Source organism: Cetorhinus maximus, chromosome 3 (assembly GCF_964194155.1).
Source record: "Cetorhinus maximus chromosome 3, sCetMax3.hap1.1, whole genome shotgun sequence".
NCBI classification, from domain to species: Eukaryota; Metazoa; Chordata; class Chondrichthyes; order Lamniformes; family Cetorhinidae; genus Cetorhinus; species Cetorhinus maximus.
Genome location: NC_135881.1, coordinates 143,678,271 through 143,692,083, shown reverse-complemented (window position 1 = coordinate 143,692,083; position 13,813 = coordinate 143,678,271). Strand labels below are relative to the sequence as shown.

At 38.5% G+C, this 13,813-nt stretch overlaps 1 protein-coding gene across 1 annotated transcript in view; it reads left to right on the top strand.

Moving 5' to 3' along the window:
• The window catches only part of LOC144678948 (vacuolar protein sorting-associated protein 4B-like), a 46,556-nt gene that overhangs the window by 13,590 nt on the left and 19,153 nt on the right, over positions 1–13,813 (top strand). Inside the window, exons 3-5 of the mRNA XM_078539070.1 lie at positions 4,527–4,674; positions 7,261–7,322; positions 10,410–10,529. Of these exons, the coding sequence (XP_078395196.1) occupies positions 4,527–4,674; positions 7,261–7,322; positions 10,410–10,529 (330 nt within the window). The remainder of the gene's footprint in view (positions 1–4,526; positions 4,675–7,260; positions 7,323–10,409; positions 10,530–13,813) is intronic.

Below are 13,813 nucleotides of genomic sequence, written 5' to 3'. Positions count from 1 at the left end.
GGGAAAAGAAAAATCTATATAAATTATTGGAAAAAAAGGCGGGGGGGAGAATCGGAAAGGGGGTGGGGATGGAGGAGAGAGTTCATGAAAAGAGAAAAGCAATAGTGATAATGTAATGAAGTTAAAAATAATGACTCAATTACATAAGGCAAAGACTAAAGTACTTGATTAGAAAGAGGCTAACTTTGAGAAAAATTAGGGAAGTAAAGTAGAAAAAATATTGACAGAACAGCAATGGGAAATATTTTAAAAAGTGATCAGTAGAGTTCGGGAGGAATACATTCTTCTAATAAACAAAAATAAGCTAGCTAATAATGCAACACCAAGCATGAGTTGAGAAAAAAGGGAAATTGAAACTAATGAAATATCAACATGCAGGGAGTTATCATTGACCAGAAATTTACTGGACCAGATATATAAATATTGTGGCTACAAGAACAGGTCAGAGACTGAATTCAGTGGAGAGTCACTCACCTCCTTACCCCAACTCACCCCAAAGCTTGTCCCCCAACTAGAAGGCACAAGTCATGAGTATGATGGAATACTCTCCACTTGCCTGGATGAGTGCAGCTCCAACAACACAAGAAGCTTGACATCCTGGACAAAGCAATGCATTTGATTGGCACCCCATTCATCACCTTAAACATTCACTTCCTGTACCACTGATGCACAGTGGCAGCAGCATGTACCATCTAGAAGATGCACTGCAGAAACTTGCCAAGTCTCCTTCAAGCACCTTCCAGAACCTCTATCACCTAGAAGGACAAAGGCAGCAGATGCACGGGAACACCGTCTGCAAGTTCCCCTCCAAGCCGTACCCCATCTGACTTGAAAGTATAATGCCGTTCGTTTGCTGTCACTGGGTCAAAATCCAATGCAACACTTTTTTCAGCTCCTTTCCTAACAACATTGTAGGTGTACCTACACCAAATGAACAGCAGCTCAAGAAGGTGGCTCACCAACTTCTCAAGGGCAGTTAGGGATGGGTAACAAACGCTGGCCTTGCCAGCGACATTTTGATCCCATGAAAGAATAAAAATAAAAGCACACAGTATGTACTCAATAAAGGAAAGGATGACAAAAGGAAACATAAGTAGTTGTTTGGTAGTGCGGAACTTGAGTATTGCTGAAAAAAGAGACATATCGAAGCTTTTTGTCTTGCACTCATCAGGACATTTCAAGAATACCAATATATAGGGAAAACAATTTAGGCTGTATGTGAAGGGGCTGCTGATTGGTTGGTAAATGGACTCTGATTGATAGAGGCATTGCCATGGTGCATGCATCAGTGATGGTGACTGACAGTTAACTGCCAAGCATTGTTTGAAATTTAAACCAGACAGCTTGACCCTGATTGCCCTGAGGAATGAGTCAGCGAATGGCTGTCACTTATTTTGTTTAGCTGAAACAGGCACCATGTGTGTATGTCTTCTTTCTGTCTGCGAAGAGCCGGGCCCTATGTATTAATATATGTAGCTTCCATACAAGCAAAAGCGCCACACTGCGAGCCCGACTGATATTTAAAATTGGTTATCTTAATTCTTAGCACACTGAGGATTATTTAGCAAATGATGTCCAATCGCAGAATCACATCTAATGTTGGCCACTCAGTTTTGCAAGCACGGGCTGGTTGGGTACAATCTGCACTCTACCTGTTGTGAACAATGGCTAGGACATGCTGTTTGATATGATCCGACAGTTTTTGGGACGTATGGCCTACATACCTAGCATCCTACTGGTATTGAAATTCATATACCACATTACTCATTTGTGTGTCCCGATGAGTGTAAGATGAAAAGCTTTGACATGTCTCTTTTTTCAGCAATAGAAAAGGAAATAGAGAGGTTGGAAATAAGTCAAAAATACAATTAGGAAGGCAAAGAAGAACTACAAAATTAAAAAGTATCACGGAAATGTAGAGTACTCTACAGACACAAATAAAATTAATATCAGGATAGGGATAGGATGACGAAAGGATGCAAAGGGTAAATTCTCAGAAATTGACAGCGAAATGTTAGAAACACCGAATGGTTACTTTGCTTAAGTATTTACCAGAGAAACTAACAAGATGGCCATGAGATTACAAGAAGTGATCCAAAAAGATGTAAAACATTTAAGTTAGAAAGGTGGGGAATAATTGATAAACTAATTATACTTGGAGAAGATAATGCCCCTGGATGATTGCATCTGTGCATATTAAATAAGTTAGGGAAGAGATAGTCCATAGGAATTATGGAGCAATTAGCTTAATAGTAGGAAAGGTAATAGAGGGACAGGTAGCAGAATGGAAAGCAAACTGGCTAGAAAACAGAGGGCAGGTGTTAAGGGTAGTTACTCAGACTAGCAAAAGGTGGGAAGTGATGTTCCTCAATGATCAATGCTAGGACCACAGTTATTCACAATTTACATAAATGAATTGGACTCCGGAATTAAAAGTACAATTTCAAAATTTGCAGATGACATCATATTGGGGGGTATAGTTAATACAGAGGAAGATTGTGACAAAATATAAGACACTGCTAAATTTGAAGAATGGGTATGCAATAGAAAATGGCCCAGATTTTGTGGTCATTGAGATAGGGACCCTCCAATCTAGAAGAAAGCTACCCAGATCTCTCGTCTGAATTTCTGCTTTCCCAGTACTAGGTTGAATCTGGTACCAAGTAGAAGGGATCTCCAGAGGTTCAGCAACAGTGATGTCAATGATCAGCTTAACCAGTCAGTCACACTGAATCAATCTGGAAAGCAAACAGGAAGTAAAATGTACAGATTGACCCTCAGTTTAAATTATATGGGGAGTGAATTAAAAGATTGGAATGTGCACATGGAATCAAGGTAGAAGTTGAAATATCATAAACTTAAATCATTTTAATATGTAGATTTATTGTCATAATAGAGAGAATTGGCATTCCACAAAATATAAAATTAGTTTTTCAGGGCCAGAAAGGTTTTTCAAAGGTAGCTATGAAGCTAGTACATTGTTAAAAACGCAGTTATACTTCATTCAACAAGGTGTAACTTTTTCCTGTATTTTACAGCAAAGATAATAACTTGGAGGGGCAAGTTGAATTATTGCCAATGACTTGTGGGTTTGCACATTTACCTTCACATGTATGGACTCCAGATATTTGTCCAGAGGAGTTTCAGAGGAGTAATGATATCTGATGGTTTCACTACCATTATTACTGCAAAATTCTGGATCTTAATAGACATGTATGAGTTGATTTGTTTTGGTGGGAAGAGATAAGGAGGCTGCATATTGTTTGAAAAATAAATGGAGGTGGTGGAGCAAAATGATATCTGAGTACAGATACACATCACTAGGAGTTGAAATACAAATTAAGACATTTAATTAAAAAGCACTGGGGATACTTTCTAGAGGATTTGAACTGCAAAGCTGGGTAGTTAGATTAAAATTGTGTAGAACCTTGGTCAAACCACACTTGGTGTGCTGTGTTCAATTCTGCTTTCAATGTTACTAAAATGTTAGAGGTACTGGATTAAGTGCAAAAAAAAGATTCACGTGGATGATATCAATGAAGGGTTATACCTTTCGGGAAAGATTATATCTTTCCGGCTGGGGCTCTCTAGATAAAAGAAGGCTGAGGTGTGATTTGATAGAGGTTTTTGAGACTGTCAAAGTGTTTGATGAGGTAAGCATGGAGCACATGTTTTCAAGTGTTGGGGAGATCAAATCTATGCGACATAAAGACAGTTACTACGAAATCCTATAGGGAATGCATGCAAAACATCTTTATCCAGAGTGTGGTTAGAACATCGAACTTGCTGCCACGTGGAGTAATTGAGGTAAATAGCTTGATTGTATTCAAAAAGAAGCTGGATAATTACATGAAGGAGAAGAAATAGGGTGGTATGCTGATCAAGTTAGATGAAGTAGGATTTAAGGAGACTCGTGCAATGTTTCCTCAGCTGCATGATGTGTGGTTGCTGAGCAATTGGAAATGCTTTATGAATGGAACAAACAAGCCACGCACAAACGTTTTTCGCATTAAGGTACGCGGCCAAATGTATTTCTTAAAGGGACCACACAGTGCAACAAGCTGGTCATATAGTGCTAACAGAAATTAGAGGGATTGTTGCTTATGAAGAGCATAAACACTGGCATGGACCAATTGGACTGAAAGGACTGTTTGTGCTATAAATTCTATGGAATACTGAACTCTCAATCTTGTATCAATTGGGTGCATTTTAAAATTTTGCTTTTTCTCTTGCCCCTCATCCCAGTCTCTAAGCAATAACTAGGTATTTAAAAAATGGAGGTGGGATAATTTAAGTTTTCTTCAAGATTGTTAAAGAGGTGTGTTATTCCATTTAGCAAACGTTCTAACAGTCATAACATACAGATTTCTCTAAACAGGCTTACAGGGCTCCAGAGTCAACAGTGAAAAACAAGGGCTTTAATAATTGTAGTGGAGGAAGGTGATTTTCTTGATGGTAATAAACCACATCATTTCACTTTGTTCTTTTAGTAGAGGGAAATCAATATTGTTATTTTTAATCATTAGATGAAGCTCAGGGTGCTAAAGCAAAAGAGAGCCTTAGAGCAAAGTGTACAGAATACCTTGATCGAGCTGAGAAACTTAAAGAATATCTGCAAAAAAAACAAAACGTCAAAAAGCCAATTGAAGAGTCAAATGCAAGTGATGACAAAGGGTATGTATAAAATTGTCTTGTTTTCTGTTCTGAAATGTTTCTCTGTAGTTTTGCGTAACAAGATGATATAGAAGACCATTCAGATGGGGGGGAGTGAGAAAGAATGTGGTAGTGATTGGAGACTGTACAGTCAGAATAGACACTGTTCTCTGCAGCCACGACTTGGGTATCTGAAAGTTGTGCCTGCCTGGTGCCAGGGTTAAGGACACCTTGTGGTGGGAGAGGTCTTGGAGTGGGAGGGGGAGAATCTAGTTGCCATGGTCCATGTAGGAACCATGTTGTAGTTAAAACTAGGGTCAGAATTAAAATGCAGAATCTCTGTTAAAATCTGTAGTTTGTTACCTGAGCCATTATCATAGGGGAAAAGATTTTCATAAATACATGACCAAAAGCGTGGTGTGGGAGAGGGGATTTGATTCATGGTGGACTGGCAGCAGCACTGGGGAAAGGGAGCTGTTTTATTGGGATGGGCTCCACTTAAACTGGGATGCGATCAGTGTCCTGGTGAATTGAATAACTAGAACTGTGGATAAGGCTTGAACTAATGAAAAGAGGATTTGCAAAGAATCAGGAAAGAAATTCAAAAGCAGTGAGTAATGTCAAGACCATAGAACAGAGGATAAAACAGTGTGGGTCAGGAAGGACAAAAGTTGAAAATGCTGGGGAGGCATTATTGACGAGTGACATCAGGGAAAAGTAGAAAAAATAAAAGACACTATTTGAATGCATGACGCTGTTGCAATAAAGCAGATTAATTAATAGCACATATAGAAATAAATGAGTTTCATCTAAGAGCTATTACAGGGACATGCTGCAGTGTGAGCAGAGTTGGAAATTAAATATACCAGGATGTTTAGCTTTTAGAAGTGACATGGAGGGGTGCTTTGATACTAAAGGATGGGAAAAGAAAGTGAAGAGAAAGGGTCTTAGCTCAGAAAATCAAGATATAGAATCCATTTTGAGTGGTGCTAAGAAATAATGAGGGACAGAAAGCAAAGGTGGGATTAGTTTATAAGCCCTGTAAAAGTAGCTGGGTGCTGGGCAGTGTGTAAATTAGGAAATTAGCGATGCATGTAATAAGGGTGATTCTGTAATCATGGATTTTAATCTTCACAAAGATTGGGCAAACCAAATTTACATAATAGTGCTAAGGGCAAATTCATGATAGCATTCAAGAAACTGGTTCCTTTATCTAGAAAACTAAGGAAAAGGCTATATTGGATCGAGGATCGTGTAATGAAGCATGAATTGACTTATTTTGTTTGCTTTCCAAAGATGCTGCTTAATCTTCGCAGTGTTTCCAGGATGTTTTGGATTCAGATTTGCAGCACCTGCAGTTTTGTTTTATTTACTTCACACATTGTTCAGTATAAAAATGAGTCACTAAGTCCAACAGTCAGGAAAACTAGCTGAAGTAGTTCTAGGAATACTAGAGGAAGAATTTAAATTGTGGGGATATAGGAAATGGCTGCAGTATCTTGACACTGAGCAGAGGAAGGGAAGAATCCATAAGTGAAAGGGAGAAAGAGGTGAATGCAAGCAGGGCCATAGGCTTGGACAAAATTGCAGATTAAGTATGGATGTAAGCCATGAAAATAGGAATCTGTGGATTTTGAAATTGATGTACTGACAAATGGAAAATCAATGGAGGTTGACTAGCACGGGGATAAGTGGGCAGGACATTTTATAGGGTATGGAAACCAGAAATCTGGATAAGTTGCATCTTATGAAGATGACATTAGAAAGTCATGTGGATATGATAAAGGCACAAATAAGTACTTCAGATCCAGTGGGGCGAGGAAGAATGGAACGATGAAAGACAAGAGCTATTTTTGAGGTAAAATCATGTGATTCAGCGATGGAGTGGGGCTATGCTCGGGGCCAAATTACACATCATATTAAACGTAATTCAGAAAGGGCAAAAGCATCAGATGCTTAAGTACAGAGCTTGATTTTTGTAGAGCAAGGTGATATCAATCAAGATCTTCCGGGAAACACTTTTTCTTTCTTTCAAAGAAGCTAATTGCCATATAATTAACATATCTTGGGAACTCCAGGGGAAGCTAGTATTCAGTTGCACCAGTGATTAGGTATCAACTGGGCACAGGAAAAATAAGCTTGCTTTTGGTTCATTTGGGCACAGGATTGTAGACTCGGGCCAAAGTGATGGTATGTTTAGTTTGATTTCCCTATTCTTTTAAAGTATGTAATGACTTTCTAGCCTTGATAGTCAACACATAACCAGCGCTTAAAAAGCATGCTGTTTGTCTCTGTAAGTTAGCTATCGGAAGTGGATGGATTGGGAATTGCTCTGGCACTTCCTACTTTCTCCCTCATCTTGGGATGGCACTTGACTGCTGGTTTGTGCCTCCCCACCACATTTATTAACATTAGGAGCTCAACAAAGTGGGAAATTGAGCCTGGATCACTCCTGTGGCTCATTTAGCTCTGGAATTTTTATATAAACATTGTTCCTTTTATTTGATATGTCACTCATTTTAAAATGTATTATACTTGTTTACTGCATAGAATAAAATAAGCCATGGGTTTTTGCTATCAACAGATTTTATTTGGATTTTATTGTAGGAATGAGAGTGATGGTGAGGCTGACAATTCAGAGAAGAAGAAGTTACAGAGTCAACTACAAGGTAACTTGTGAAATAATTGGGTATTAAATGTAATGGCTGCAGTGTTTAATATGTACACATTGTGTAAATTAATTCAATAACTAATTGTTCAGACTGGCGATTAGAATCCTATGGGAAGGTTAGTTAAAAATCTGCAGATGTTGGATGGCTGTTGTTTCTTTGTCCGAGAGGGAATTTGTTTCTGTAAACTGTAAATGATTGCCTTTGTTTCCTTATACTTTTGATATATGTATCTTTTGGAAATTCTTACTACATGACATTGACAGTGAGTTAGGAATTACCTTGATTAGCTCAGGTTTCTGAGGAACTATTAAAAAATAATTCCCTCTAACATTCTTCCAAATCTTTTCTGTGACCATATGCGACCTGTTGCCACACAGCACCATAATCTTTAACTTGTTGAACAATTTCACAGAAAATCTGCTCGTAAAATATATTCCTCTTGTATACCATATTATAGAAATGCATGTAACATAGACAGAAGGGCAACTCAGGAAGGGGGAAATAAATTGGTCAGGATCATATGGCTACATAATTCTTTTATCCAATAGAGTGGTGTTGGAAATGGGATAAGAACTGCAATTTGTTCAGTGTTCAGATTTAGAGAATGGAGCAGGACCCACAGGCCTTAAGACACCGAAACCTGAACCTGAACATTGAAGGGACTACCTCTATTAGAAAGCTGGGAGGGGGACCTGATAGAGGTGTATAAGATTATGAGGGGTAGAGTGGATAGGAAGACACTTTTTCCATTAGCAGAGGGGTCAATAACCAGGGGACATAGATTTAAGGTAAAAGGTAGAAGGATAAGAAGGGAGTTGAGAATTTTTCTCAACGAGGGTGGTGGGAGTATGGAACTCACTGCCTGAAAGGGTGGTTGAGTCAGAAACTCTCGTAACATTTAAGAAGTGTTTAGATATTCACTTGCTTTGCCATAGCCTCCAGGGCTAGGGGCCATGCACTGGAAAATGGGAATAGTGTAGTCAGATCTTTGTGACCGGCGCGGACACGATGGGCCGAGTAGCCTATAATCTAATTACAGCCTCCTCCTGTGATGTAAACGTCTGAGTCTATGTAGAATAATGTCCACTGTGCATTTCATCTGATGGCTATGCAGGTTTTCTTGGATACCAATCAAGGATGGGAGCCATGGTTGCTTTTATTTCATCATCATTAATGCCTTTCCCACTATTCCAAGTCCAGTCTTGGGGAGGGTAATTGAACTGCCTTTCCATTGGCTAAATGAGATCAACTAACTCAGTGCAAGCCAAGGTTAGAACCTGCAGACTTCCTGGTTTTGTTCTGAGTTGTATGGGTGGGACAGACTGATCTTCCATTATAGGTCTTGTCATGTGCCTAAAGGCTTGTACACAGTCTGACTTGAGCCACGCAGCACATGCTTAACTTGCATATTCCAAATTTTAGTCAGAGTATTGAGCAAAAATATCAAAACCATTTGTGACAGGTTGAGTTCTTAAATCAAAGAAACCAGTTAAAAACGCAAAGGATAATTCCCTAGTTAAATTTGATCACATTATTGTAAAATATATGATTTTTGTGTTGTGTTTAAACACTTACTTCTGACAGGAATTTCAATTACTGAGGAAAAAATGGGCAGATGGGAATTTTCAGAAAACATTTTGAGATTTGCGGAACCCCACTGGCTAGATTGTGCAACTACAGGGTGATGCGCCCTCACAATAAAGGGACTATTGTGCATCGCATAGTTCACTTCAATTTTAAAGGGTGTTATCCTATCACGGGCATAACATACTGCACTTGTATGTTATGCACAGTGACAATGAGTGTTCAATGAACTGTGTTGAATTTAATACATAATAGATATTTAGAATTTGGAAAGCACTTGGAATGTTGGGTGGTAATTCAAAACTTTAGTAAATGAGCAGATCACAGTTGATTTGATTATTTACCCTTTTAAACTTCACTTTATCTGCTCTGCTCACTCAAACCTATCACAGTAAACAAAAACAGGAACTATTTTTCTTATTGCACATACTAGCAAGTTTTGTTTTGATTCTTTATATTTATAGTTTAAAAGTGCTGTAAATTTTTTTTTAAAAATTGCTTTTTGCTTGTCAGATATTCTGGCTTTGACATTCTTAGCCATGAACTTGCAGGATGTTGTGATATATAATGATACAACAGTCATACATGGATAAAATTGTTTGTGAAAGGAGCTTCACATAAATTAACCAAGTGGAGAATTAAAGTCTGGATCAGTTTTAGCTCATTGTTACTTTTTAGCCTTTCTGCCATTGAAATTTTCATCTGTGCCTTAGCCACTTGCAGTCTTGATCACTGCTCTCTTAAATGACCTGGGGAATCCACTCTGCTAACCCAAACTTGTCCAAAACTCTCCTCCTTGCCCCCATCCTTCACAAAGTCCCACTCTCCCTTTGGCCCCATCCTCCTTGATTTAAATTGGTGTTCAGAACTGCAAAGCCTCAAATTTTAAATTAATGTCCTGGTCTTTAAATCCCAACCAGGCCTCGTACTTCCCTATTTCTGTCACTTCCTGTAGCCCTATATATCTTATGCTCCCTGCCACCCCTCCACTCCTTTCACTCTAGCCTCTTGACTCCACTCCATCCTTTGCCCCACCATTGGCAGCCATGTAAATTTCAGTCTTAAATTCTTTCTTAAGCCTCTCTTCTTCCCTCTTTTTACACCGCCTTTAAAATCCATCTCTTTAGCCAAGCTAATTCACCTCTAATTTTCTTTGGATTGTTCATTCTCCTCATACTTCTGTGGAGCACTTTGGGACACTTTACTACCTTAAAGGCAATATATAAGTGCAAGTTTTTTTGTTTCCGTTCCTCTGTTTAATTTAACTCATTAAATATGCAGAGCAATTCCGTAGCAGCTCCCATATAGAGTGGGAAACATAAATTCTCAGAATCCAGAGCTGCTGATGGTACAGAAGCGCACTGTTTATCTGTTTTACTGTGGACATTAACATTTAAAGGAGGAAAATCATTAGTTGAACTGTTTTAATTTTTTAAGAGGATTATCCCAATGCAACTGATGTTTCTTGTATCTTTTATAATTTTTTTTTTTACTGTGTAGGTGCCATTGTTATGGAGAAGCCAGATGTGGGTTGGAGTGACGTTGCAGGCTTAGAAGGTGCCAAAGAAGCTCTTAAAGAGGCTGTGATTTTGCCCATCAAGTTTCCTCATCTCTTTACAGGTTGGTAACATTTCACAGGACTATCTCTTTGTCTCTTATTAAAAATCTTGCATAGGACATGCACTCCATTGAAATGTGCTTTTTGAGCATTCCTAATGGCATTTCCATTGTAGTCATGTGTTCTTGCTACAAACTCTGTTCCCTAACAAGCGACTCCATCCTTCTCCCTGGTAACTGTCTGAATCTGAACCAGACTGTTCGCAACCTTGGTGCCATATTTGATCCTGAGACAAGCACCTCCTCTCACCTCCATAACCTCCTCTCCTACCTCAGCTAATTTGATGCTGAAACACTCAACCGTGCCTTTACTACCTTGACTATTTCAGTGCACTCTTGGCCAACCTCCTACATTCTACCCTCAAAACTTGAGGACATCCAAGACTCTGCCCATGTCCTAACCCGCACCAAGTCCCGTTCACCCATCATCCCTGTGCTTGTTGGCCTATGTTGGCTCCTGGTTAAGCAGCGCCTCAATGTAAAATTCTCATCCTCGTTTTCAAATCCCTCCACAACCTTATCCATCCCTACTTCTGTAATCTCCTCCATCCGCTTAACATTCCGATTTACATGGACCCCTCCGATCCTGGCCTCTTCAGCATCCCCAGTTTTAATCACTGTACCATTGGTGTCTGTGCCTCAGCTGCCAAGGCCTTAAGCAATAGAATTCCCTTCATAAACGCCTCCACCTCTCTTCCTATACTTCCTCCTTTAAGATGCCGCTTAAAGCCTATGCCTGACTAAGCTAATGGTCATCTGTCCTAGTATCTCCTTATGTGGCTGTGTTAAATTTTGCTTCGTAATGCTCCTGTGAGGTGCCTTGTGACATTTAATTGCATTAAAGGCACTATAGGTTGTTAAAATATCAACCCTTGCCTGTTGCATTTATCAGTGACTATTACTTTGCCCTGAGAAATACTTTAATAGGAATATTGGTGTTAAGCAACATCACTAGCCTGTCACCATAACCTATCTTCTATTAGATGGTTCTGTATTATTGTTTCTCTGATTCTTGGAAAAAGGGATTTGTAATTATATAGTGCCTTTCCCACCCTCAGAACATCCCAAAGCACTTTATAATCATGAAGTATTTCCTGAAGTATAGTCACTGTTGTGATGCAAGAGTGCAGCAGCCAATTTGTGCACAGCTAGCTCCTACAAATAGCAATGTGATAATTACCAGATAATCTGTTTTTGTGATGTTAATTGAGGAATAAATATTGGCCAGGCACTGGGGATAAAATATTCAGACTGGGCAGTATTTGCAGAGGGGGAAACAAGAGTTTGAATTTAGGCCAATGACCTTTCATCAGACCTGGTGGAAAAGGTAAAAGAGACAAATAGGAATTCTATCAGCGAGACGAGCAGAGCTTCAAGGTGGTCATTCCTGAAAGAGAAGTGGCAGTGAATTAAATTTATTTAATATAGCACTATGGAATCTTTTATGTGCATCTCAGAAAGCAGAGGCTTGGTTTGACATCTCAAAGATGGCAACTCTGACAATGTAGCCTCCTTCAGTTCAGAGCCTAGATATTTGTGCTCAAGTCTCTGGAGTAGGATTTGAACCCACAACATTGAGAAGCCATCAACTGACACCTTTTATACTTTTTTTTATAATTTTCTCTAATTTCTGAAGTCCACTAAATAACATTTAAAAAGTTAATATAATATTTCACAGTAACATGATTATAATCTCATTTTTTATATTTTATTACAATTTACTTCAAGACCTCAGCCTGTCTGCAGTTCATCTGATATTTTTATATCTTTATATTCTGTGCAAATATAGTTTTCAGAACATTCCAGTATGTAATCTGGATCAGGAGAGATTGAAGGTAGAAGTGTGTGCCCCTCCACCCTGACTGGAAAAAACAAAAACCCAAATCCTAAGGTCTTTAAAAGAAAAAGAAGATTGTATTGGGGTTCAGCCTGCCAAGAACTCTCGTCTAACATATTCCTAGCACTGTGGATTAACAACATATCTCTCATTTGTTTGTTTAACCAAAAATGACACTTTTTTTATTGGTAACTTGAGATGCTTGACAATGACCAATGCCATTTGGCAAATGGACCCAGGAGGTAACCATTGTTTGAAAACTACACTGACTTGCATATGTAAGCCATCATTGATGGCATGCCAATGATAGATGAACCATAACAGTCTCTAACAAAAACAGAAAATGCTGGAAAATGGAGGGAAAAACAGTTAATGTGTCGAGTCCATATGATTCTGAAGAAGAGTCAAACGGACTCAAAACATTAACTCTGTTTTTCTCTCTCCAGATGCTGTTAGACCTGCTGAGTTTTTCCAGTGTTTTCTGTTTTTGTTTCAGATTTCCAGTATCCATAGTATTTTGCTTTTATAACAGTCTCTAGACAGATCATCAACATTTCAAAATTATCTCAATGTTGCAGGCTAACACATTGTTGAGAAAATTGTTGAACATTATAGAAATACATTTAAAAAACACATCTAAACAATACAGGTGAAGACTACATTGTCTTATTTTTCATTCTTCTTGTAGAGTAATGGGTTAATGGTTATGTTGATGAAGATGTAGGCATGATATCAGGATCAGGGGACCAAGAGTCTCCAAGACAGCAGGACGCAGAACAGTCTGTGTCTTAGAAACCATTTACTTACTATGAAGTCTTGTATAAAGTGTAAGTAAATAGTTTCTAGAAAAGCTATATACCAACTATCTCAGTCATTCATGGACTAAGTTGAACCTTTTCAAAATGCTTCTTAAATTGTAACTTAAAATATTTTTCTTTTTTCCAGTATGACTATTGTTATGATCCGATTAGGGACAGTCAACATTTAAAGAGAAATCTGAACACCTTGTTTTAATCAATAGAACTACGCCCCAAGATGTCACTTTTTTTAAACAAAACACAAACTTTATTGCATGTAGAACAAATTAAAGCAGATACATACAGTTATGTTAACACTATTGCTTATACCTACACATGCTAGGCCCTTAGGTTTATTCCTTCCTTCCCCCATAATTAAAAGTTATTTACTTCTGTAGGGAACAAACATAAGTATTCCAAAGTACTCTGGAAGTTATTTAATTCTTCTCAGCTCCAACTATTCTCAGAGGTAAAACTTTCATTTAACATCTCTTGATTGTGGATGCCTCAGTCCCCTCTGCTTACTTTTCCAAGCTAATCTGCTGGTTGCTTTCTTTCGCAAGACTCTGTCGGGATCACCTGTAGATTCTTCTACTAATTTCAAATGAGGCAACCTTCCAGTTTTTGTTCCCTCACAAAATTCAAACTGAGAT